The sequence below is a fragment of the Desmodus rotundus genome, chromosome 10, assembly GCF_022682495.2.
Source record: "Desmodus rotundus isolate HL8 chromosome 10, HLdesRot8A.1, whole genome shotgun sequence".
Taxonomy (NCBI): Eukaryota; Metazoa; Chordata; class Mammalia; order Chiroptera; family Phyllostomidae; genus Desmodus; species Desmodus rotundus.
The window spans coordinates 84,400,509-84,427,466 of record NC_071396.1 but is presented as its reverse complement, the minus strand read 5'-3'; the positions used below and the strand labels follow the sequence as shown (position 1 = coordinate 84,427,466).

General features: G+C 37.5%; 1 protein-coding gene across 1 annotated transcript in view; it reads right to left on the bottom strand.

Moving 5' to 3' along the window:
* ASXL3 (ASXL transcriptional regulator 3) overlaps positions 1 to 26,958 on the bottom strand; it is a 169,984-nt gene that overhangs the window by 64,706 nt on the left and 78,320 nt on the right. The window contains exons 5-7 of the mRNA XM_053913326.1: positions 19,858 to 19,979; positions 10,496 to 10,613; positions 9,426 to 9,545 (exon numbers count right to left, since the gene is read on the bottom strand). Coding sequence (XP_053769301.1) covers positions 9,426 to 9,545; positions 10,496 to 10,613; positions 19,858 to 19,979 — 360 coding nt within the window. The remainder of the gene's footprint in view (positions 1 to 9,425; positions 9,546 to 10,495; positions 10,614 to 19,857; positions 19,980 to 26,958) is intronic.

Below are 26,958 nucleotides of genomic sequence, written 5' to 3'. Positions count from 1 at the left end.
CATATTATTTTAAACAATAGGTAAATTTGAAAGAGAACCATACAGAACTTCTAAAAAAATAGATTAAAAAAATAATAATTCAATGGACATAGCACAAGGATGTATTATTGAATAAAATATACAGTCGATGGAAATATCTACAATACAGAATATAAAATGATGAGTGAAAAAACAGGATCGAGAATGAATTAGAAGGAATGAGATAAGCCGTCCAAGTGCATACCTGTAGGAGTTTCAGAATGAAAAGGCAGCACAGCAGATGTCAGAGAGGCGATATTTGAAGAGCTAACGGCTTAACTCTTTAGAAGTGAAAAAATGAAGAGTCCTCAGACAGAGCAATGCTCTAAATCTGAAGAAGGACGAATACCCATTTGATGTGTTGAAATCAGAAAACATCAAAAATAAAAAGAATATCTTAGAACAATTTTGAACAAAAATAGATCACCTCCAAAGGGATGACAATAAGACACAGAAATTTGATCCTCAATAGATAACAGATGACAGTGAAATAGCTTCAAAGGGCCACGAGAAAATAAATGTCAATCCAGGATCACATTAAAAACAAAGTCTCTCAAAATGGCACTGATACGAGAACATTTTTAGTATCCAAAATGGAAACTCTTTCTTTTAGAGAATCTTGCTGAAATAACAAGTGAATGTTCTTAACAAATAAATAAATCAAAGAAGGAATGAGTGGGTAGCAAAATCAATGGTAACCTGAAATCTAATAGACATGAGTAATTCCAAATAAACTTAATGGTGAAAATACTACTAATAGCTAATGAGAGTTAAAACAAAGTGGAAATAAAACAGTAGGCCATGAATGCATGCGAGATGAGAAGATGCGACTGAAGTGAGAATACTATAAAACCCTGGCATCGTTTAGGAACAAGAGAGACCGGGGCCAGTTCTTTACTTAGTTAAAACTCAAGAAAATTTTACACTTTGAGACAGCATGGATGGACCTGGAGAACATTATGTTAAGTAAAATAAACCAGTCAGAGAAAGACAAATATCATATGATTTCACTCATATGTGAACTCTAATGAACAAACTAAATTAACAAGAAAAATAGAGACCGACTCATAGATAGAGAGCAAGATGACAGCTATGGGCAGGGGTTAGGGGGTGGAGAGATCAAGCAAAGAGGGAGAAAGACCTCATGGATATGGACAATAGTGTGGTGGTTGCAGGGGCTGGGAAGGGGTGTAAGAGTGATAAATGGTAATGGGAAAAGTACAAAAAAGTAAATTTTTAAACAACTCTATAGGCAGCAATTGATGGGGGCAGGAGGGTAGGAAAGAGATTCATAATTTCTAAATAAATGCATTAAAGGAAAACTCAATCAATCAAGGCATAAAAGGCAAAGAAGGCATAAAAGGAGAAGTAATATTTAAAAATTAAGTCCCACCCAAAATATACCTAAATGAATTTCTGTATTATATTTAAAAAGTAATACAATCTAATTATACGATACTTAAAATAGATATACTTAAAATAAAAATCACATGGAATGGATAAAAATGAAAAGATAAACTAAGAAATACTAGGCAGACATTCAAAAAAAGGCAATACTCCCATATTAACATCCGCAAGATCATCAAAGGTAAAAAACCTTATTGGGCATGAAAAAAATCATTCCTTGATTGTAAAAGAAATAATTCACTGGGAAAATATAATGACCTTAAGCCTGAATCCATTTAAACAGTCTAGCATTCAAAATCTAAAATTAAGAATTAAAAAGAGAAATTGGCATCACACAATGCCAATGAGGAGCCTTAACATATTTTATCAGAAATTGGGACATCAAACAAAACCCTGTCAAGAATACAGAGGACTTCAACAGCTCAGTAATCAATGTTGAACCAATGAATTTAACACAGAGCCCTGCACTGAGCCCTAAAGAGAAAGCAAGGTTTTTGTCAACACTCAAGGACAGAAAAAAAACAAACCAAAACAAACAAACAAATAAATTAAGAAAATTAAGCACTAAATCTCAACAAATAACTGGAGAATAATATAAAACCTTTCTTTCCACAAAGGGATATAATCAGGTATCAATAACACAAACACAGCAACTGTCTAATCCTCCCACATCCATTACATATTTTCAAATTCAAAAGCGCATTTCTAAGTATTTCATAAATTAAAGGGGAAAATTGCAATAAAAATTACAAAATATTTGGATTCTGAATGATACTGCCATAATTTGTAAAATGCAGCTCAGTTGGTTTTAAAGGTAAATTGTATATATTAGAGAGGGGAAAAATATTGAAAATTCATGGGTTAAATGTAAAGTCAAGAAGTTAATAAATAAACCTGAGAATAAAAATTTGAGAAGGAAGAAATAGAAGATTGTAAAAAATAAGGGTCAGCATTCATGAAATAGAAAAAAAGGACAAAATAGTGTTTCTTTTATAGACTAATAAAATAGGCATACCTCTAGTAAGAGATGACATAAATGAACATGCACAGGATTAAAAGGTAGGTATATAATTTGAGATATACTATAGATTTACAAGGCATATATAATTATAATTAAAAATAGATTTTAAGAAGCATAATATAATACTATGGCTTTAGCCAATATCTTTGAAGACAGATAAACTATTATAAGTTTATAAATTTTCAAATTTAACTTAAAATAGAAAACCTGAATATATTTGTAAATACGTTTTAAAATGGTTAAATAGGCAACCCCCCCAACATGCACACAAAGCACTTATTATAAATAGCTCTAAAGATCAATTTTACCACCATACAAAGAAAATTTCCCATTACTTCATTGTATATGTATTCTAGTGAATAGGTAATGAAAGAAAGCTGTTTAATTCACTTTATGAAGTAAATATAACCCTTATTTTCTAAAATAACGACAAAGATAGAATGAAAGAGAAATTTTCTTGGCCAATCTCACTTATGAACACGAAAAGTACAAAAGTTGTACCTAGCTTTTAAAAATGTAAAGCAAATCTGGCAAACTCCTAATATTTGTTGAGTCAAGGTGATAGATATGTATGTGTTTGCTTTAATAGCATCTGTATTTTTCTATATGTTTGGAGTACTTCACAACTAAAAAAAAAACTACCACAGGGAGAGAATATTTGAAAAAAAAAGCTGCTTTTCTCATCAAAGGCAAAGGAATGTTAAAAATATAACAAAGTAACTTGCTTAATTTTTTATGGCCTAAATATTCTCAATATAAATGAACTGAGGTCATTTACCAACAGTAATTCTGATTGGGAGGGAGTGTTGGGGAAATGAGAAAACTAAAAAATTTTTGAAATACACATTATGAGCAATGTGAGAAGTAGGCTTACGCTGCTGGTTACTATTTAGTATGGTTCAAAGTTGTTAAGAATACCATAGAAAGAAAAAGATACAGAGAGGTATATAGTCTTTTATGGCTATGCTAAAAGAAAAATCTATTTCAAAGATGTCCATCTAAGCAAAAATATGCTTCATAATTCGGGAACAAAAACGGAGCAGATGAAATTATTGCTAAATTTGCTGTCGCACAGAATGCTTAATTTCTTTTTAATCATCCTCATGCACTCACTCTTAATTGGACTAACAACAATCCAATTATATCTGATTGTCTTGTTAAAGCTGGTAGGTACCTCAGCTCCCTGCAGTATTCGGAGGAAGAAAACGATGTAGTCATTTTCGTGTCTAATTACTGGACACTACAGAGCGTAAAGCAGCTGAGATTGGTGGAAGGAAGGAGGAGAAGCAAAGTCTGCCCAGTTGCCCCGGAGAGTTGATGCTGTATGAAAGGACACTGGGCTGATTCCACGATAAAAATCGCGGGTTGCGTCCGGTCAGGGTCAGGGAACTTCTCTGTGATTTTGACCAAAGGGAATTGGAAGGTCTCCAATCTGAGGAAAGACTACAGACTCTGGAGCTCTTGTTGATCAGCGGGCAGTCTGCTGGCTGAAACACTCACACTTCCCAGAAGGGAAGCCACACGGGATTCACACATGAAATGCACGAACACAGAGACATTCCAGTCACACAGAGGGGAGGAGTGCATGCCAGACCAGACCAGAGACTTCTATGACACTAGGGAAATACATGAAAAGTTCAAAACAAAAAGAATTCTCCATCGTTTCAAAGGAGTTAGAAAGGAATGTTCAGAAAGTGCTTTGAGAAGAAAAGCCTTCAAAGAGTGAAGTCTGAGGTCAAAATCTAATCATCTACAATATGAACCCATGAAGCCTTCACAAATGAAAAAACTGTGTGAAAAGTCCATCGGGGAGCACTGAACCCATTAAAATACAGTACCAGGATTAATGAACTATGGGGATTCTGATTACAAAATAGAATATAAATGTTAACGACCTTAATGTTTAAAAAACTGTAAAACTCAATAAAAACATGGAGTTAGGAGGTGCTGTAAGTGTAATTATTTCCCTGTCCTTTACAGTATACTGTCCAAAGTTAACTGAGTACTCAAAAAGATAACCATTCCTATTTCGGTTTTTCATATTTTTAATATCTTTGGAAAGAACTTTTAGCTATAAATATATCTTGTGGCAATGCTCAGTAATTTTCTTTTTTGATTTTACTTCTGTTCTTTTTTTACTATTCAGCCTAAGCTTAATTAAATGTAATGCTTTAATTTAAATGGTAATAATAAAGTTTTTCTATGATATCTCTGGTATTGTTACACATTAAGAGATGTCAGGTAATGTTTATAAAACACTGGGAGAAATTATTTTGGATGATAGATTTAGGCTTATTGTTCAAATTTTATTTTTCTGCATTGACTTATTTTAAAAGTATATAACATTTTATGAAACCAGTAATGTTATAATTCTCCACTACAAAAAGATTAAACCAAACCAAATATATTGGAATGAGTCCCAGAAGTTGGGCTCAGCAAGGACATCCATTATAAACCCCTCAGAGACATCCACTAGAATCTTAAATTTGTTTAGCAGGCACTTTGTAAACTCCTGCTGTGTGATTAGGTAGGGAGAATTATAATTAAAAACTGGTTTAGGTAAAAGACCCCTAATTTAAGGAATGCACATTTTAGTTAGGGGAAAATGTGAGAAATTAATACAAAACAAATAGTAGGAGAGAATGTCATTAAACACATTTTATTAAACGTTTAAAACCCATCCTTCCAGTGCCCTGAAGACCATGGATGATAATGGACCAGGGTTAGCTCAGAAAACTCCACAGGGAGGTTTTAAATGAGTTTCATCCTTTGCTAAGATAAGGAGACAGGACATTAAAACAACTGATTAGGCAAGAAAAACAGGCGCTTCAAACCTCAATCTGGCTGTTACCTACTTTCGCCTCACTGAATGTGCTTTTGACTCCCTGATAATTTGGTAGCCTAATACTTACCATTATAATAATTTTCCAGACATAGGATCTAAAAGAACTTTTGTAGATACTGTTAGCATTTGTTTGTATACATAACAGAATGTTTTTTACCGTGAATGAATAAGAAATGGGAGAAGACTAACAAAGTTGTGTCACTCTAACATCCTCGGAGAAATATTCTACAGATCCACTGTTTTTTTCAACCACACTCAATTGCCCCATGTACCATGTCTATTCAATCAGAGAGTTGCTCAGAGAAATATTCTCATAATTTTCATAAATAACCCTGGTTAAGAACAATCAAACCAAAATAAAACAAAACAACTATGTCAAAAGTATGGGTTCATAGGCTGAGTGATTTCTTTCTCCTAAGGATTTCAAGATTAACATCAGAACTACAATGACTGTGGGATGTTGGGCTCCCAGCCCTGTCCAGGGAAGCTGGCCCACAAAGGGACCCCAGGAGGTCTTCGGTGCATCCCTCACTGGAGGGTCCTCAGGGAAACACACTGGAGTCCACTGCGTGCTGGGCTACACACCTGAGATTCCAAGACCCAGGTAAAACTGATACCTTGAATGGGGTGAATATCCTGCCTTCTAAGTAATTGCCAAAGACCAAAAGGAAGCAAGTAAGGGATAATTTTAAAATATTTCATATCCTGTTAGAGCAGCAATTTTCAACCATTTCATCTGATGGCACACATGAACTAATTACTAAAATTCTGTGGCACACCAAAAATATATTACATTTTTTGCCAATCTGACAAAATTATAGGTATAATTTTGATCTATTCTCACCAAACAGCTATTACGGTGTTGGCTGTTGTCATTTTTCTTTTCCCCTATCTGACAACCTAAGGGAAAAGAGGTCAGTGCCTCTGACTAAATAGTCAGGTATGGCGTGTTTTAAAAATTCTTGCAGCACACTGTTTAAAAATTGCGGTGTTAGGGAAATCTCACAATGAGGATGAAAATTTAGATTTGCGCCCTAATGTCTGATTTTGATTGAACTAGTTTCAGAATTACCAGTTTAAATTAGAAAAGGCTTACAGCATTCGTTTCAATTCAGAATGGTTTCAACAGGTTAGGGCTTACTTACCATTACCTCTATCCAGAGACAACAAAGAATTTTCAGAGCCCATGACGGAAACTGTACGAATTGGATGTCTAACTCTGGTGGGATAAACAGATCAAACAAAAGCAGCTCTCCCCGGCTGGCTGGCTAAGGAGTTTGCGTGTGCACCTCTCTTTGCACTGGATTTGGACCTATACATCAGTTCACAAAAAATGACCTTTCCACGAGAGCAGAGGACTGTTTTTATTCAAGGGCATCTAAGTGACTGTCGTCTACTGTGTTGAAACCTATAGGATGCCTTGCATATCCAGACACACTACTAGCCCATTCAGTTACTTATAAATAATTCATTCAAAACATACTCAGCACCAACTAAACAAGAGGGATATAATGGGTGTGGTGAGAATCTCTAAGATGGACAGGAAGGTCACTCTTCCCAAGGACTGAACAATTTAGTGGCTATGAGGGGAGAGCAAAATGTACACAGATATGCCTTACGGAGTACTAAATATCATTCTGACTCTCAAATGCTTCACGGCACACAGAATCTTTTGCTCTGTGAGATCCCTAAGGTTACACAACATCAAAACCACTACTTTCTAAGAGAGACACGGGCTACTGTCTGGAGATGGTTACATTTAAGGCTCTTTCTTCGATTTTACATTTTTTTACTTTTCATTGGGCATATTTTGGAGGCTTAATAAGTACAACTGACTTCATTTTCACCAAATAAGCCTTTCTACCAAGCTGCTAGTTAGGTTAGTCAATCAGCCATAGTTCTCTCCTAGGAATTACCTTCAGTTTATTTTTGACAAACTTTAACCTTAGCTGATTTAATTTAAATCCCACATTTTCCCTCCAAGTGTTTGATTTTACAGGGTAAGGCAGGAAATGTTCGAGCTGCTCACTCTCCTCCCACGTGTAACTTAGTGTCCCTGCACGCTAGCGCCTATGGCAGACCCATGCCATCGAATGCCAGCTTGCTCGTCAGTGGTGCCTAGAGGTCTACAATTCAGGCTAGGTGACTTGACAGTCAGACCATATCTAAGATTAATGCTTTGGACTTTGGGGCTGGCTGTGCCTTGGCTTGTATCTTAGCTGTGTCATTTATGGGCAAACCTCCTTAATCCTCTGGGCCTCAGTTTCTTTAGCTGAAAAAAAAAAATGGAAATAATTCTACTATACATAATTGAAGTAAGGGCTACATGAGGTAACTTTTGTTGAAATACCTAGACCACTGCATTACATATGGACAGTGGACATGACTTTAGTCCTCCATTCCTTCATTAAGGTAGCTTCATTATTGCTACTATGTACACTAAAAGAAAGCAGGTTAAAAAAGAATACAGTGATCTCCTTTACAGACTTTTAAATTTGTTAACGAGTCAGCTAAAATACTCTGACAATACCATTTTTAACATGTAGCTGTTCACTGGCGTGCAGGCTTCTAGGTACCGATTAGATTGTAAGAGATCCCTACCGAAGGCCTGAGCCGCTGAGAGGACTCTGATGACGCGGCCCACACTGTTGTTGAGGTGCAGCCCTGAAGTCAGCTAAGTAAGTAGACAGGGAGGTCTCGTGCCTTGAATTTTCTTAAACTCATGATATGACCCTGGCTTTACTGAGGTTGTAGCAGATTCTTTTAACTGAAGGTCATTGACTTTCAATTATTTAGGGTATCATAACATGGCACTTCTTTAGGACATTCTTTACATGTCATTCTCCCATTACAATTTGCTATTTCAGGAGCTATTCATAGTTAAGGATGTATTTTACAACACCCAAAAGGCTAGTAGGAAAAAAACACGGTATAGGTGTAAGTGTGGTTATACACAAACATACATTTTCAGCTACACAAAAGCTATAAAATTATTTAGCCTTGGAAATATTGCAAAAGAGGTAATTATGCTACGTTTAAATAATTAAAACCATAATAAATTCTGCTTCCCAGGAGGTATGTTATCTAAAATTATATAAATCCTATTCAAAGGCTTTTTATTAAAAGTATGTTCCTAGGGTTTAGCAAAATTCCTGGTATACAATAGGCAAGCAATAAACATGTACTTAAAAAAAATAAATGAGTCTGAATCTTGCTTGAATTTTACAAGCAGACAAACTTTGCAAATAAGAACTACCCTATGTTTCCAAGAAAATAAGTGGCAGAACCGGTAATGAAGTTCAGGTCAGTAAATTTGTAGTTTCTATGATTTTACAAAACGCTACAATGATCCAGATCATTATCATTACCCTCACTCAGAGGTGCAATAACTGAGAGAGGGAGGCGAAGCCATTAGGTCCAGACTTCCAGCAAGGCAGATTCAGTAGAGAATTACAATGTTCCGCCCAGGATATGTTTATTTCTGTCCTTTTAATTCTCATCTTCCTCTTTCCCTGAATGCTGCTGTTGAGTTCCTGATGAAACGGTATCAGGAAGGAAATCTTCAGAAGAAACTGTGGTGCAGAAATGTAAGACCCATGGACTGTGTCTCCCACACTTCTTAGAAATTTTATACTATTTTACGGACAAGCACTACTGAATATTTCAAGCAGCAAAGACGAAAAGCAAGGCAGAGCAGTTTCACTACAGCGGACCCCAATGACGACGTGCCCTCAGTGCAATGAACTCTATAAAAGTTGCATTTCCCCCAAGTAGAGTATATTCTAATAAAGTGAAATCCAGTTGCAGGAATAAAATATTGCACGTTAGGTAGAATCATGACTTGGCAGATAATCACTTGTTTACATATATCATTTAAAATAGCTTTAGTCTTTGTCTTATCTAATGTCATTCATGAATTTAGCAATATTTAAACAGTATTTAATAATTTTTTGCTTAATGTCATACCGCTGTAACTACATTTCCTTATTTAGTACCCTTTTGGTTTAGATAGTTGGAAAGGTTTAAAAAATTTTTGTTTAATCATTAAAAAAATGTTCTGAGATATTCCATAATTTCATTCAAAAAGATATATATCTCTAAAATGTGAAATGTCATAATCTATTGAACACTCACCTAAACCAGACTTTTTTAATCGTTTTAAGTGCTGACTTGTTTGTTTTCCAGTGGGAGATTTTTGCCCATGTTTCATTTCTTTATCTGAACTGTCTGCTTCACCATTTTTAGATTCAGATCCTAAAAAAGGAAATAGTTATTATGTCATTATCTTCCTCTTACTGTCCTTGAAATGAAAAATCTAAAATTGTTTTTTTAAAAACTGTAGATACAATCTCCTTTTCTAAGAGTTAAGTCTCTACCTTTGGCCACAAGCTGATTCCTCCACTGGATACAAAGAGAAAGCCCAATAAATCAATCAAACAGAACAAAAAGCAAGAACAGATGGTCTAATAGTGGAGTCAAAAACACATTCACTGATCTGATAGCTTTTAAAAGAAACACTCAGATCTTTTTTAAAAACACACGAATAAGCTTCAACAATAGTGTATCATTTAGAGAAGGCATGACAGAAAGATGAAGCAAGAGATGCTTGAAGAGAGGGAGAGATCATACCTTTATAAATAACTTTATGTCGAAGTAGGAACAGAAAATGCAAACACCAGTCTCTAATAAATAGAGTGGTATATAGCTGATAAAGTGACAGAAGGTAAATTAGAAAAGGTCAGGGCTGCACTGAGGTGAGAAGAATGTTGTCAGAACACAAAAACTAATAAAGGATTCTGATTTTGCAGCAAAGGACTGAAAAACAAATTCACACTCTCTGAGGGAAGAACTGCTTTTGATGGCATTACACATCAGCATGTGGTCCACCATTAAAGTTCAACATTCAAACAAAAGCCAGAGCAACAACAACAAAAATCCACCTAGAGTATCACACGTTTTCCTAAACCAACTGACATTAGCAAATGAAGTCCTCTGATGATGAGTGAGCTGGTACCTTTTTCAAAAAGCAAAACACCCTGGTTTTTTTCATCGCTGAAAGAGTGAAAGGTGTTTAGAAAAATTAAATAAAACCTCAAGTGGAAATGTTATTCAGTTGCAGAGAAAATTCATGACATCTCTTTTTCAGCGAGGAGTCTCCTCCGGGAAGAAACTGGCCGAGCACACAGCACATTTCAGCTCTTTACCTGAAGGCGAATCCGACTGCTCATCAGACACCTTTAATGGTGTCAAAACAACGCGAGGAACAGTCTTGTTTACCATCATTGAGACTCCATTTCTTCTTTTCTGCTGCTGTCTCAAAGCCTATAAGACATGATAATAAAAATATAACATAAAAATATAGCCAAAATAATTTCTCATGATTGAATTAAATGACCCATTTGCCCATTAGATAGAACCTCTTAAGATACTTAAATGCCACAGAGTTACTAATTGATCAGAATTCTTAAGAGTCACTTGCATGTTATTTTCCCTCAAAAGCATAAAAATCAGGCTTTGGCAAAGTGAGACCATTTTTGGTATAATTCTGAAAACAAAGCAGTACTTAAAGGTTTGTTCTACCTTAGAAGTGTGGCTTGAAAGGCTGTGGAATTTGAAACCATGACTCCCAGGGAAAATAAATGTAAAATAAATGTTTCGAGACCAGGATAAAAATATATGTGTCTGCACTTCTCCTGCAGGTGCGTCCTCTCCGGCACACTGCTCAGTCAATCAAGTTAACAGCGAGTGTCATCAGTATGTACAGCAGGTAAGGGCTCCAGTATTGATGCACTCACTCAGCCGTGGGGAGCGCTGCACAAAATCACCGAACATGGCAGGAATCATTTATTTCTGCGAAGGGAATCAGTCCTAATCTTGGAAACCTTGCAGCACTTGGCTTCTGTCTGCTTGACTTTGGACATTAACCTTCAGAACACGAACATGACGGCGTGCTGGCAAATCAGGAAAAAAATAAACTGATACGCGAATAAATCTCTCTAAATGGGAGTGCTTTGTGTTCCATAAATGAGACAACTACAGTAATGATAATGTAATAAAAGACATTTAAAAGTTTTGAAATACAGCTTATCGAGCTGATGGTTTTATGCCAAAAATTACCTGTAATAAAAAGGGTCTTAAGCACACAAAGCAGATGAGACAATAAATTCACACTTACAGGAATACTAAAACTCCTCAAAAGGTTCAAAGGCTGACCACAGGCAGTCTCAAGCCTTTTTATTCCCGGTTCCTGTGTAATTTCGACCAGTTTTATGACATCTCAGTTACTTGATGGATGTCCCCTGACCAACAGTTGCCACTCTCTGCTGAAATACTGCACTCATTCTACGTCCCCATGCTGTCAGAAACAATGTCATTTTATTTCCAAAGGGTGTCAGCTGAATGTCCAACTTGTTGATTACAAGATTTAGCAATCAAATAATTACAGAAGTGAAAGAAATGAAATACCACTTAAATGAGAGAAGGCATATTCAGGCTAAATATAATTCAGATTATATTTAAAACCAGATGGAAAAGTGAATTGCTTGGGAAATTTATTACAAATGATTCTGTTGCTAATGATGATACAAGACATCTTCCCTTCGATTCTTAGATGTATTTGGCTTTTATAAAGGAGCAGGCACTGTGGCAGTGGGGGAGATAAGAGATACAAAAATGAATAAGATGCCATCCTTCACCTTCTGCTTGCACTCAAAAATATAGTTAATGAGAGCAGTGTGCTATAAAATATTTAAGACATTTCCTCTTTGATCATCAAGGTGTGTACATAACTGCATAAATTCCTCTACCCTTCTGTAAGAACAAAAAGCCATTTATAGATGTTAACCTATCAGTCCAATAATAAAACAGAATGAGGAAACAGTACAATTAAGTCCACCTTTGCCCACTATGTACGAACTCCCAAAACAAAACAAAAAAACCCTGTATTAGGTGTGACAAGTTTTTAGGAAGCTCTACACATTAGATTTAAACTATTTCCCTTGGCAATTCAAATAGGCATTTAAAAAATATTCATTTTAGGTGAGGGTGAAGGGGTACATTTTGGAAAATGTTGGTTAAAAAAAGAGAGAGATATGAAAGAACAAGAGGCCTAGAAGCTTGAATCATAAACTCAAGGATGGCCTACCTTTTCAGATCATTTTGTAGAAAGTAATAAAAATTTCATCCTCAATTTTTAGAGCTGAGAAGATGCTATTATAAAAAATTAGTACTTGGATAAAAAGAAACCATGACAGAAATAATCATAATAGTAACAACAACAATAATAATAAGAAGAAGCCATAGTTATTTTGAATTTTAAAGAGTCTTGGTGGAACCAAGGTAGGGATAAAAGATGCTAACCATTGAGCCCATTCCAATGATTTTTTTTCTGAATTTATATTTTCTACTCAGAAATTTAAATAATATTTCTTACTATAACATTTAAAAAAAGTACTGAAATTCAACACTTTGTGCCTGTAGATGATCAAAACTAAATGTCCAGCATATTAAAAAAAATAATGGTTTTAAGTGTTTGGAGAATATATACACTTGTTTTGTAAAGAAACAAGCATTATATTTGACCCCGAGTAACTTTTCTAGGGGGCAAAGAAGCAGAACCTGAGATGCCTGTCGCAGCAGCAAAGCGGCAGGCTGCCTGGTAAAACTGGAGGAGCGTTCAGCTGCGGAAGGGGCACCTTGATCGCATTTCCTAGATCTGCCATCATTGTAGGCTGAGCAGTTTTAGATGCTGTGAATATTCCAATTCGCCTTCTAGAAAGTGAATCCTGCCTTATATTATTATACATATGCATATATTTCATATATTCCTGGCCTCTCATTGTAGAGTTCAGGTCCTGCAGGTAAAGAAGCTAGCTATTTATGTTTTTTTCTGTGATTATGTAACTATTTCTGCAACTACGTGTACATTGACCCCTCCTACAAATGCTACTTGAGTCCTTAATTCCTTGGAAAATGTGCAGTGCTTTTTGGGCCCCGCCAACTGGGGTAGGACAATGACAGAAGGAGAGGCTGTGCTGAGTAGGAACACACACACACACCCTCAAAGCAGGTGGTACCTGCTTAAGAGAAGCAACACAACTGGACTTTTCACATTGTTAGGTGAGTTTCCCTGTTTTTAAACAATGCACCAGACAACACAAAGACAATTCTGAGTCAAATTCCGCCTAAGGGCGCCCATCTTGACACCTCCTACACAGCGTTCCCAATGCTCCTCACACCACCAAATAAATGAGTCTGACCACTGCCCACGAGAGGTGGTAAAACCCTCCCCTGTAACGTGCCGACCTGCTGGGGAGTGGGCCCGCTGCAGGGCTGTGGGAATGACTGCGGGGTGCACCCGTTCTGGGTGAGGTTGTAAGTCAGAGAAACCCTTCACTAGCAGGGTAATGCAGAGTAAATTACTTGGGTGAATGTCCCTGTGAAACAAAGACAGACAGTGTTGCTAAGATATTTTAAATAGGAAGTCCACAGAGCTGTTTTTATATAGGCTGTTGGGGGACGGTCAGTGGCCCTCTGGCCGTCTCTTGTGAGTCCTTTGAAGCTGTGTCCAGCACCTCTCTTCACAACAGGGAGCACTGCGTCCCATTGTCCTCAACTTTGAGCTTTAGCTAGAGTTCCATGAAAACGAAAGTTCCTATTTTACATTATGTTACAGATGTGATAAAAGTTAAATGCTACTTAATTTGTAATGATCTACATTTAGGTATGCCACAGCCTGGAAGATGCAAATGCAAGCAAGGGATTATTAAATAGGGTTAGGAAGGCCACTTCAGTTGGTCCTGGCAGGTTTGCACCATCAAAGGGGAAATTTTTTTGTTGTTGTGGCAACAAATTGAGGCAAAGGACCCTGACAGGATAAGGAGCCTCTGAGACTTCTCCAAATGTACAACATCCAAATCATAGGGATACGAGAAGGAGAAGAGGAAGAGTCAGAAATTGAAAGCTTATTTGAAAAAAATAATGAAAGAAAACTTCCTTAATTTGGTCAAAAAAATAGACAAGTCCAGGAAGCACAGAAGAGTCCCACAAGACGTACCCAAATAGGCCCACACCAAAATACATCATAATTAAAATGCCAAAGGTTAAAGATAAAGAATCTTAAAAGCAGCAAGAGGAAAGCAGAGAGTTACCTACAAAGGAGTTCCCATAAGACTATCAGCTGATTTCTCAAAAGAAACTGTAGGCTAGAAGGGACTGGCAAGTATTCAAAGTGAGGAAAGGCAAGGACCTACAACCTGGATTACTCTATCCAGCAAAGCTATCATTTAGAATGGAAGAGTGGATAAAGTGCTTCCCAGACAAGGTAAAGCTAAAGGAGTTCATCTCACCAAGCCATGATTACATGAAATGTTAAAGGGACTCATTTAAGAAAAAGATCAAAACCAAACATTAAAATGGCAACAAATTCACAACTATCAACAACTGAATCTTAAAAAACAAACTAAGCAAACACCCAGAACAGGAACAGAATCATAGATATGGAGATCACATGGAGGGTTATCAAAGGGGATGGGGAAGGGGGGGAATGGGGGAAAGCATGCAGGGAATAAGAAGCAAAATTGATAGGTACAGAATATATGGGGGGATAGTAAGAACAGTATAGAAAATAGAGAAGCCAAAGAACTTACATGCACAAGCCATGAACATGAACTAAGTGGAGGGATTTATGGAGAGAATGGGGGTACCAGGTAGAGGGGGGCAAAGTGGAAACATTGGGACAACTGTAAGAGCATAATCAATAAAATATATTTTTAAAAAGAAACAAAAAAACTTTAGATAAACATCTAAACTATAAATAGAAAGCTTATCAGATGACTCTACAATCACACTGTGCTCATTACCACCCTAATGAAAAATAAAACCCAAAATAGGAGGCTCTTGTATTAACTTTGAATTTGCAAAAACAAGTAATGTCTGCTACATTTTAGTTGAAAAACAACACCAACAATGCAACTTAGGAATGCCCTGAATGTATTAAGTCCTTCGCTGAAAAATCTGAAAATATCACAGTCTGTGAAAGCTAAAATAATTACAAATAGATACATACGGAACAGCTGGCGGTGTCAGACACCGACAACTTGCACGGTTGCTAGCACGCTAAATGTCAACACCCACACTCAGAAACTGCTATCATGCAACATAACCTTTTGGGATTTTGCAATACTGGTCAAACATATAAAAGCCAAATACCAAGAATATATCTGCTTTGTGACATGAAGAGAAGAATGGACGTGCATCTTTATGAGTAAATTCTACCACCCTAAATAAACAATGCAGGAAGTCAAACCAACAGGAACAACATAAAAAGGCTGCGTTCTCCACCATTTACCTCCCAAATGGACCTCATCCTTCTTTAATCTTTCATTTGCTTCTCTTAAAAAACTTCCAAAATTTAATCTTTCTTAACTGTCCTTCTTTAAAATTCAAAATCTAATTCACTTCACACATTTCAGGATCATTACAACTAAAACAACAAGGCAGAAAGAAGACAGGGAACAAGGTAATATTTGGCAATCTGGTACTCTCCAGAAGCTTCTGAATATGCTTATTGAGAAAAAAAGAACTACTGAAATAACAATACATTATTCATCCAAATACACCCAACGCATGATGCTAACTAACGTTTTGATGACTAGAAAGTAGAAGGGTCCCAAGTATTTAGAAACAACAAAAATGATCTATGTCAGGAGCCGATGGGTATTATAGCCTTCATAATCACCTGCCTATGAACACTCTGCGGTCAACAGTACTGCTAAGTAAAAGAACGGCTCTCTATGGCAACATGCTTCAGGTGGAGGTGGGGGTGTGGGCGCAGGACTGGGAAATATATCTGGCTTCGTTTGTATAGAGGTTTGTTTTAAATTATTGTTTATGAGTATAAAGTTACTGGATTTGGGTTTTTTTCCCACCTACTTTTAAGTATGTAGCCAATGTATAGTTGAACTACCAAAGCCCTACTAATTCAGCATATACTTCTAGGAAAACGATAAGAGCTAATATATTTGAGTACCTACCATTAATATGTGCTGATACTGAACATAAGCAGTCTGTGTTTGGAAATGATATTCTTTTTTCCATTTTAATTGCATTTATTGGAGTGACATGGGCTCACAAAATCATACAGGTTTCAAATGTATAACTCAATAAAACATCATGTGCACACCGCATTGTGCACCCACCATAATGGAATACTACATGGCCACAAAAAGGAAACCCAATCCACAACGCTATGGATGAACCTGCAGATGACCATGCCAAATGAAATAAGCCAGTCAGAGAAAGATGAACACCACGCGATCCCACCCACATGGGAAATCCAATGAATAAAAGAATCCAATGAACGAAATAGAAACAGAGGTGTGGACTCCCAAGACAGACAAACAGCTATCAGAGAGGAGGGGGTTGGGGAGGGTGCTGGATGAGACAAGGTGAAGGGGTCAACCAAAAACTATATGCACAACCCACGGACACTGCCCACAGTGTGGTGGTAACCAGAGGGAAAGGGGGCGGCTTGGCTGGGTGGAGGACATGGGGACAGAAAGAGAGTTTGCCATATTTTCTTCTTAATGACTATGCTGTTTTGCTTTCCTTACACTACACAAATATTCAAGAATGTAAATTTTCATCAATAATGTCAAAAATTCATCTGTTCTATTATATGCCATGTGCTGAGAGGCAGCATCTGAAACCATGATTCCGGGCTGAAATGTCATCTCCAAGATTTACTCACTGGATGATCTTGGGCAAGTTATTTAACGTCTCTGGACCTTAGTTTTCTCATTTGAAAAATGGGGATACTATTCACGCTTTAAAGGATTTATATTAGGATTAAGTAGCATAGTACATGTAAAATGCAGAACATAATGTCTAGGATTTAGAAAAGTAAATGTCAGCTAATGTAATTACTATTAGGGTCATTCAGCTGGCCCTACATTCATGAAATTATGATTTGTGCATGTAAATATATATGTGCAACACATATATTTGCAATCACAGAACACATGTATGTGGCTATATCTGCATATATAATATATGCACTTACAAAGACTTCTACAGGGCCATTCAACTACCCAAGACAAGAAGGCTGCAGTTCTGCTGACCTGCGACAATTTAAAATGCCTCGTGTTCAGTCATTTTTGAAATGCTGTCTTAAGAAATTCAGCAATTATAGGGAATCTGAGCAAAATTCTGCAAGAACAGCTTTTCTTCCAAATGTATTTCCAATATGAACTTGATTATTAATCAAACATTAGCATAGCTGCTATACAATGTACCATATTCTTCTTGTAACTCATTTATAACTTGGTTGTATAATAGGACATTTAAAAAATTAATAAATAGCTGTTTCTGGACATTAAGAAGTTTTCAGAACTGATTTCTTAAAACAAGGCTTCATGGGAAGCAAGCACCACTTCCCATGAACACGTGCTCTACAATAAAACAAAACAAAACCCACTAACTTGGAGTTACGTGATGTTTTAGTAATTGTAAAACATGTTTAAGTAATATGAAACCAAAATGAAGGAAGTGAAAAATAACGAGACATGACAATACAGAGATGTGAATTTTTATCTTTACATTCACACACAGCAAGATTGCGTAGTGTGTCCATATTCTAGATCACTGCTCTTTGGAAGTATGAGTTTCGTTTACGATCGCATCTGGGTTTCTTAAATGCTGTGACTACCGGTATCTGGTTTTGAATCTTCCATTCTATCCTGGTTAGTATTTTATTACTTGCATCCTATTTGCTACCTGAATAAGTATTTCCAAGGCTTCTCTACCCTCATCCACCCTTTTTTTCAGTTAAAAAGGGACCTCAACATTGAATTCCATTTTGTTCTCTGGCATCTAAAACATTTCACAAGAGCAGTGATATAAATGGCAAAGGTTACTTGACCTGTGTAGGATGAAACACTGTTACTACCATAAATATAATCCCAATGAATGAAAATACTGCAATCCTAATAATTAACGCGGAAGAAAAAGTAATATAACTCAGTACACAATCTTAAGTTTATTTCCTAAGTTTCTTTGTTTGAAGTAGAGAAGAAGTAGGGACAGTCTAAATCTAGGAGATTGGATATGAATAGTAAGAAGTTGTACAGTGAAAAAAGTTAGTTGGTGAAAGAGAAGTATCTTATGATCTTACTTATAAGAGGAATCAAATAAACAAAATAAACTGACAAGCAAAACAGAACCGAGACATGGAAGCTAGAACACTGACAGCTGCCAGAGGGGCAGGGGTCGGGGAACTGAAGGACAGAAGGGGAGGGACTAGACAAAGAACATGTATGGAGGACCTATGGACACAGACAATGGTGTGGGGACTGACTGTGGGAGTGGGGCGTAGGCTGGGTGGAGGAGGGCAAAGGGGCTAAAATGGGACAACTCTAATAGCATAAACAATAAGACATTAAAAAATAAAAGGTGAAAAAATAACAAAAATGGAAATCTTGAGCTTTATTTAAAACATGGTTTCTCTTTCCTTGTTGATTACTATATAACTAGAATGGCACCACACTTGGTGAGGGTCAGCAAGAGGTGGGGCGGAGACTGTCACACGAGGATCAAAATAGAAATATAAGGGAAAAGCAGTTACACTTGGGAAAACCATGAATTCATGGTTAAATATGTGAACCTTCCATTTATTGACATTATCAGTATGACCGTCACACAATGTCCCCATCTAACCACAGCATGTCCTCCTTTCATTCCCAGCACAACTGAGCATGCGCCAGTGTGACAGCTGCAGCTAACGTTTACTGAGTGATTATGAGGGGCTGGACACTCACTCTACCACATGCTGTCGACATATCACATCACTCAATTCTCAGATCATCCTCACGTTCTCTAGAAAAAGAATTTAAGGTGCAGAGACTAAAAGTAGCTTGCCCAGAGTCGTGCAGTGAGCGGCGAGAACTGAAACCAGGGTATGTCAGAGCCCGGAGTTCAACCTTGTAACTCTCACCTCTCACCACTATCTCTGGACAAGGACACACAGGTCAGGAATGCTTATGTGACATCAGGATGCTACGGCAAAGGTAACCTCCACTCAGCACCAAACAATACTCACTGAAGATGGATGCTGCTCTAGATGTAAGCAAGCCACAAATACTATTTTTCTTATTTGCAACTTAATGTCTCTTGGTAATAAGAAGGAAATTATCATCTGTTTATTTTTTACATCAGCTATCAGATAAACATGAGACCATAAATAGAGATACTATTTTCAAAACATGCAACTCATTTATGAACCCAATGTTTACTATGAAACACACACACAAAAATCTTAATACAAGTTTTTATATGTTTCCAAGCACACTTCCCCTCTTCTATTTTTACATCAACGTTGTCAAACAAGCCTCTCCTAGTTTTTACCATAGATTAAAATTACCGTACTGAACATTACAGAAGTGGTTGAATTCAGGGCATTTCTTTTGCCTCCGGATGGTTATGTTCTTATTCATTTTACTGTATCTGCATAATACTCATCACCTTAAATAGGTAGAGCCAAAGGACAGAGAACAAATGCCAGCTATCTTACCTGCTTAAGAGCCTTTTTGGTGTGTTGCTGAAAGGAAGACACTAACTTGCTTTGCACTGCTGTGTTAGTAAGGCTTGAATCTCGAGTGGAAGATGCTTCATCAGTTACCTGCTTCGCACAAACTAGAAACAGAGAGAGATAATGACATAACTAATTTGAATTCCTTTTTTTATATCCACTGTAATTAACTCGAAGCTTTTCTCCAGTTGGAAATGGATACCTAACATAAAGCAAAATAGGAGTATCTAAATTTGAAAGAAGGGATCATTTAATAACTGTGTGGCCACAGTCACATTTAACCTAAGTCTCCATTTCCTTACCCACTAATTGATGGTAATTCCTACATTGTACGGCTATTGCATGGACATAAAAAAGAGCACATATCTGCCTCAGGAGGTGGGAGTCAGGAGAGACTTGGCAAACCTCAATGTGGAGATTGGGCAATGCCTATTATTGTGAAGAAACGATCTAAGTTAATGAAATTGCTTTAAATCTATCAACCTTCAAGCTATTATGATTCTTCTCTTCCCTCCTCTACAGAGTCCATGGCCTACTAGGGTGTGTTCACCCTCTCCTACGGGCCTAGTCAGACAGAATGGAGAAGAAAAAATGAAATCCGAGATGCTGGGTGTCAATTTAAGACAATTATTAGAAAAAAAAAATCAAGCCCTCTGCAGATTACAATGCGATTGGCCATTGGTACCGGAGTCAATTTTTTCTCTTGCCTACTCTACAGAAGACATCTTCTTAGAAAAGACTGCTTTTCAGAAGACCTGACGCCTTGTGGACATGGATAACCAAGGGCCCATAGTCACCCCTTGCCCTATGAACGTGTGGTGGAACGAGAACACTACTTTCAGTCCTCCTCAAACATTCCGCCCGAGACGCCAGTTTTTACATGAATGGCTTTGGGAGGAGCCCAGATGCAGACCCTTTTCTGTGCACACGAGGGGAGAAGGTGTTATTTGGAAAGTCGAAGTGAGGGAGCGCTATGGCTGGTGGCAGAATGGAGACATATGTCAAAGGCAGGAGGCAAGAGGAAGTTAGATGGAAGAAATTAACTCGAGAGCATATTGCAAAAGCTCAAGATGTGACTTTTTAAGGGCAACAGTGTTAACACTAATCCAAGAAAATTTCCCAAGAAACAGTAACTTGGGAGGATTCTGACCTGAGCGTTAAAAAATATATGAAGTAAAAATTACTCTAGTCAAATACGGAAGCGCATGGAAGTGCACAGGGTTGAGAACACTGAAGCTCCTGGTGATAGACTCAAGCACACACTGCCCAGAGATGGAAATGTGGGTCATGGAAGATAATGCTGGGGAAGAAGGAGTAATCAAGTTTTGTTTTAATACAGGAAAAAATCAGGAAGCCGACCAAAATGAACAATTTCTGGAAGATAAAGTAATTATTAGTTATTAATGCCAGGCGCAGAGCCTATGTGATTTCATTTCACCCGCACAGCTTCCCTGCAACGTGGAGAGGTATGATGACCATGGTGGACGGAGAAAGCGAACGTTCAGAAAGGCTCAATAACTTACCCTTGGTCACACAGCCAGTGAAACAGCAGGGCCAGGATCCAAGGCCAGGCCCTTAATTTTCCACTTAAAATATCTGGCCTCAAACCCAAGAACCGATGCAGAAAATTTAATGTCCAAAGAAGCCTAACGTGCTTGCATCATTTGGCAGTACTGAGATAGGAGGTTAATAAGGGCAGGGGGAACAACTCATCTAGCCCTTCAGCGTGAAAAAATTGAGAGCTGTTCATTGGAGGGATTGCCCGGCAATGCTACAGTTGAAGTAGCAAAAGGGTTTGCCCATGGATATAGTGAGAGAAGTCCCTGAATTAAAGATCAGGTGACTCTTTCTCTTTGACACAATATGACATTTTCCCTTAATGTTCTGGTTAAGAAACAGTTTATAACATTGCTAGCATAAACCATGGCTCCTAGGCTCTTCTCCTTAAAATGATCACTGGAGTAATTTGTAGCATTTTGACAAAGCTTACTTATCAAGAAATACTAGAAACAATAATCAGTTGAAAATATAAAGATTTGTTTATTTTTATGCTGATTACATAGATGGCCTTTTCAATGTTCTGAAGTCTCCACGAAGTGTGAGAGACCAGACGGTGCAGGTGAGAGGAAGCCGGCAGGTGGAACACTTGTTCCCGATGGCCAGACATAAACGAATGTGATGCCAGTCCGGACCGGAGGAAAGTGTGCACTAGCCAATATGTGTTGTTACATTTACATTCTTATAGCAGTATTTCCATCTAAAAGAATGGAACTCACTGGTTAATTAAAAAGAATACTCAGCCCTGGCTGGTGTGGTTTAGTGGACTGAGTGCCAGACTTTGAAGTAAAGGGTCACTGGTTCGATTCCCAGTCAGGGCACATGCCTGGGTTGCAGGCCAGGTCCCCAGTAGGGGGTGCTTGAGAGGCAACCACACATTGATGTTTCTTTCCCTCTCTTTCTCCCTCCCTTCCCCAATCTCTCTATAAATAAATAAATAAAATCTTTTTAAAAAAAGGATACCCAAATACAGTACATGGATTTTAGGGAGTTTATGGAAAATAGGAGAATGCTTCTGCCTACTGGACATATAAACAAAGTTACCAGTTTTCTTAGGAAACATTATTCATAAGTGTTTCAAAGGTAAAGTTCAATACAGCAGGACCAAAAACCAACAAATGCTTAATCAGTGTGTATGTAATGAAAGCCTCATGTCCTTTACATTTTCTGACTGCTACAATAACCGGTCCTTCCTACAGAGTACACTCAGCAGTCCCTCCTAAGGATGATAGGTACTTAACTTACAACTCACTCCATTTCCCTCTGACTTAGGAGAACGTTGGTATCATGTTACCTTTTTCAGCATCACTATATATGCTGTATAGTTTGGTTTAAATGCACTATTAAATTCACAATGTTAATGTGAGTCACATATGTTTACATACCACATTTCCCAACCAACATTTTGTTCAATTTAGAGTCCAGAACTTCAGAGAAAAGGAAGGACAATAACATTGAAACACTGTCAAGAAATATACTGAAGTTGTTTTCTCAAGATAATTCATTTTCCTTGAAAGCAACTCTGTTTTGCTATCTTACCTTCCATCTAAGACCCCAATGAAGCATTATGAGAATTCCATTACTATACAGTCATTTTTCTCCCCAGTCCTTTCTGAAATGTTGTCCTATTTTTCTAGGTCAAACCATTTTCCCTAATTAGTTATTTCTGATAAAAATAATTATAGAATCGTAAAGAATGCAAATACAGTAGACAATAAAATCTGTGAGTGTTCCTTTGGGTTAGAAACAGTTTGAGACTTGTGGAGATGGACAATGGGGGGGTGAGGCGGAATAAGGGGACTAAGTGGTAATGGGGAAAGTACAAAAAAAATAAAAGCTTAAAAACACTTGAGGAAAAAAGGAAAGAAAAACACAGGTGGGACCCAATGTAATGAATCCCTAGACTTCCAACGGCGTGCCTGCCCATGCGTGCGTGTGTCTGTCCTGCCAATATACTCTTAACACGGGCGCACGTGTCACATCATTTATTCTTTTGCCAAGCATGTGAGGGCAGCTAAACTAAAAACACGAAGTAGTTGGATTATGCAGGTTCGTGCAGTTTTACATTCTGAGAAAACACATGGTTTCCACTTTTACTTACTCTTATAGAAGCTTTCTTAATAACAGGTATGATAAACAAATAATAGAGGGTTTATTTTAAATGGTTGCCTGAATATTTTATCTAAGGGACTGAGTATGGCCTCTGAAATACAAGCTGAAGAAAATTAATGTTAAAGAAAGGACGGGGGGAAATCCCCCGTATGCAAAGTTCCAACAGGAGCCAGGAAACTGAAGAATCGGGACAGGTGTTTTATCCAATAAATATCAAACACGGACATGCAGCTTAGAAAGTGATACGGTCTTGGCATTCGGAACAGAATGGGAACCTTCTTTTCTAACTGTGCACTGACGCCACCACCAAATGAGCACCAGGATTCTACACCTCGAAACCCCACAAGGCTGCCTGCTCTGTCATAGGTGGGCACACTGAAGATGAGGAAACACATCTAAAGGCATAGAAATACTATTTCTCTCTACATATTGCTTGCCTGCCCAAACTAGGCAAGCCAAAAACATAGTGAAAGCTAATTTGCTGCTTTTAAATTCACACAGTTAATGGGATTCTCAGTAGTTGCTGCTCATCTACCTGTACTCTCACTCACACTCAGATTCCCAAAGTCCTCCTCTAAAATATTCTATCTAGAAGGCTTGGGAGCGAAGCGAGATGGAGAACTGCGGTAATCACGAGACAGGCGTGAAGGCTGGAGAAACTGGTGACTGTGTTCTATCTGGCAAGGATGAATTACAGACTCTTCTCACAGTCTCCAAGTTGCCACTCTCCTCTTTTTCACTCAGCATTCAACTTGAAAATGTGACTGAAATTAGGAACTTAGGTTGTAGCATGTATTTTTAAAGCTGAGTGCTAGAGAGAAGGTATGGGTGATATTCCCCCCAATCTAATTACTAATCCGCTGACAGGTGTGCAAGAGGGCTCTGACCTTTATTCAAGTCAGTGGGAAGTCATATGGCCTGGAACTAAATGCAGATATACTTCCTTCTGTCTTTACTGCCGTGTTTAAGAGGACAGTCACAGTTTAGAGGTTTTGCATAGTGAAATAAAAATAAATTTTAAAGTCAAAATTAGACATCACACTGCTTACTGGAAATGGCGAGAGGTGTGTGTGGACAGAACCACAGGAGAGACCAGGATTTGGATAATATATCATATTTCTGGACTGTAAGATGCACCCCCCCCAATATGGGAGGAAAGTGGGGTGCGTCTTATAGTCTGAATGTAGCTTACCTGGCTCACTGCGGGGGGGGGGGGGGGGCAGTAGTGGAGCAGGGTTTTTTCCTATTCTCGTCCTCTAAAACCTAGGTGTGTCTTACGGTCCGGTGTGCTTTATAGTCCAAAAAATGCAGTAGTTGCTGCAACAAAGGTATCTGTTGCATTAGGCTCACTAAACTACACGGTAAGTAACAGGCTATCTGAGCTAACTGACATTCAAAGGTCCAACCAGAGCAGGGAGAGGAGCACCCTTTCGTCAGTTTAATTTCTACTGGTTCCCCTCCAACTACTCCCTTGCAATTTTCTGAAAACTCAAACTAGATGTTCTCAAATCAAAACAGTGATCTGTAGAAATGATGCTGACATACTCGATAAGCCTAATACAGTTTTTATAAAGCACTTCAATCAAACACCACACACTATATTAGACACTGTGTGCCACATGTTAGAATTCAATCACATTTTCAAAGTGAACTGAGTATTAGAAGGAGCTTATTTCTTTTTTATTAATTATTCATTCGGTTGTAAAACTTTTATTGAGCACCTTCATGCCAAGCCCTGTATAAAATGCAGGGAGAAACACAGTGAAAAAGACCCAAGACCTAATGTTGAGACCATAATTTTTTCAAATAGATATTTCAGAGAACAACAGTATAGAACTATCAATTTTACCTGAGAAAAACTAAGTCTATGAAAGCCTCGCCATGATAACTATAATTTTTTTTGAAATATCTATAAGCAGGTAATTCAAAAGTATCCCTAGATAGCAAATAATCAAAATAGCTTGTTTGGATTCTAATATATACATAACCTACATTTGAAATCGTGTACATCAAATATACTGAAAATATACAGCAGCAAAATAAATGCCAAAAAAAAGACTGATGACAAATACCAGGAAAAATCCATCTGACCCAAACTAAATCTTTCCTGGACTCCATTTCTTTCAGTGAAAAAAAAAAAATTCCTTAGTCCTTTTTTGTTTCAGATGAAGGAAGAGTGCTCTCTCTCAAAGCATTCCTACTCCAAGGTAGTGTCTGGTTTTAAACAATTTCCTTTGTTGCATTAAATGAAAACAGTCAAAGGGTATGAGATATCAACTCAGGCCAGCAATTAAATAGAGAAATAATGGCAATAAAGTAATGAAAATAATAAGTTCCCCCTAAGACACTGTCAAGGGAGAGAGCATCTGAACATTACAAGTATTGATACTTGATAATACTTAGTATGATACAATCTATGAATAAAATATACCTACTATAACTGAAAAGTTTATTGTATTTTATAGCCTGCTTCATTAACCCAAGCTAATGAATGCAAACACTCAACTTGTCACCAGAGCAATTTAGTTATACTAATATTTGTGCATATCTATCAAAATACTGCTGTAAACCGAGACAAGAAAAGAAAAATTCAAACCAGAAATAAAAAGTTAATGGGAAAAGCATATCCTATTGGTACTAGCCTTCAGCCACCTAACCCCTTGTACCACAGAAGCAGTAAAGGTTCCTCTCTCAGAATGATGATGGCCAGTAATAACACAATAAGCTGCCTATGTGAGGAAACACATTAGGAGCTATTTCTTTGCACTGCACAGCACCTGTGATGCTCTACAGCGCATCAGGGTCCTGAAACACCTACACAGAAGTACAGCAATCCACCTAGAAAATGAAAAGCAGGGGAAAAGTGGGGAGGAAAGATATCACTAAAAGGTTGCTACAGGTCAAGGGTAAGAGCTTCACTCATGGGCATTGCTATCAATTACTTTATACTTCAACATAGGAAAGGTAACCCAGTGTACAATGAAGGAAAGTTAGATAAGGTGTCCAGGTAGCTAACTAATGGAGAAATGGTTATATACTGTTATTTCAGAGAAAAAAAAAGACAGAATGGGTTATCTGGCATCAATTTTAAAAGTACTTTTTTATTTTTAGAACATGGGTGCTTTGTTCCTATGCAGCAATCACAAACTACATAAATCAAACACAAATTTGGCTAGTTAAGATGAGTACTTGTGGGAGCACCTTTAATTTTGATTTTATTTGAGAGGGGTTTTGTTTTTATTATGAGATCACAGTCTCTTTACAATCCTTATCTCTATATTATGAAATATTTCCCTCATAACATAGAAAATGAGGCAGGAATTTCAGTTAAATGGGTTAATTTATCTGCACTTAAAACTAAAACTCTTTTTTCTTCCATGACTCTTGTATAAATCCATTTATACAAGAACAAAG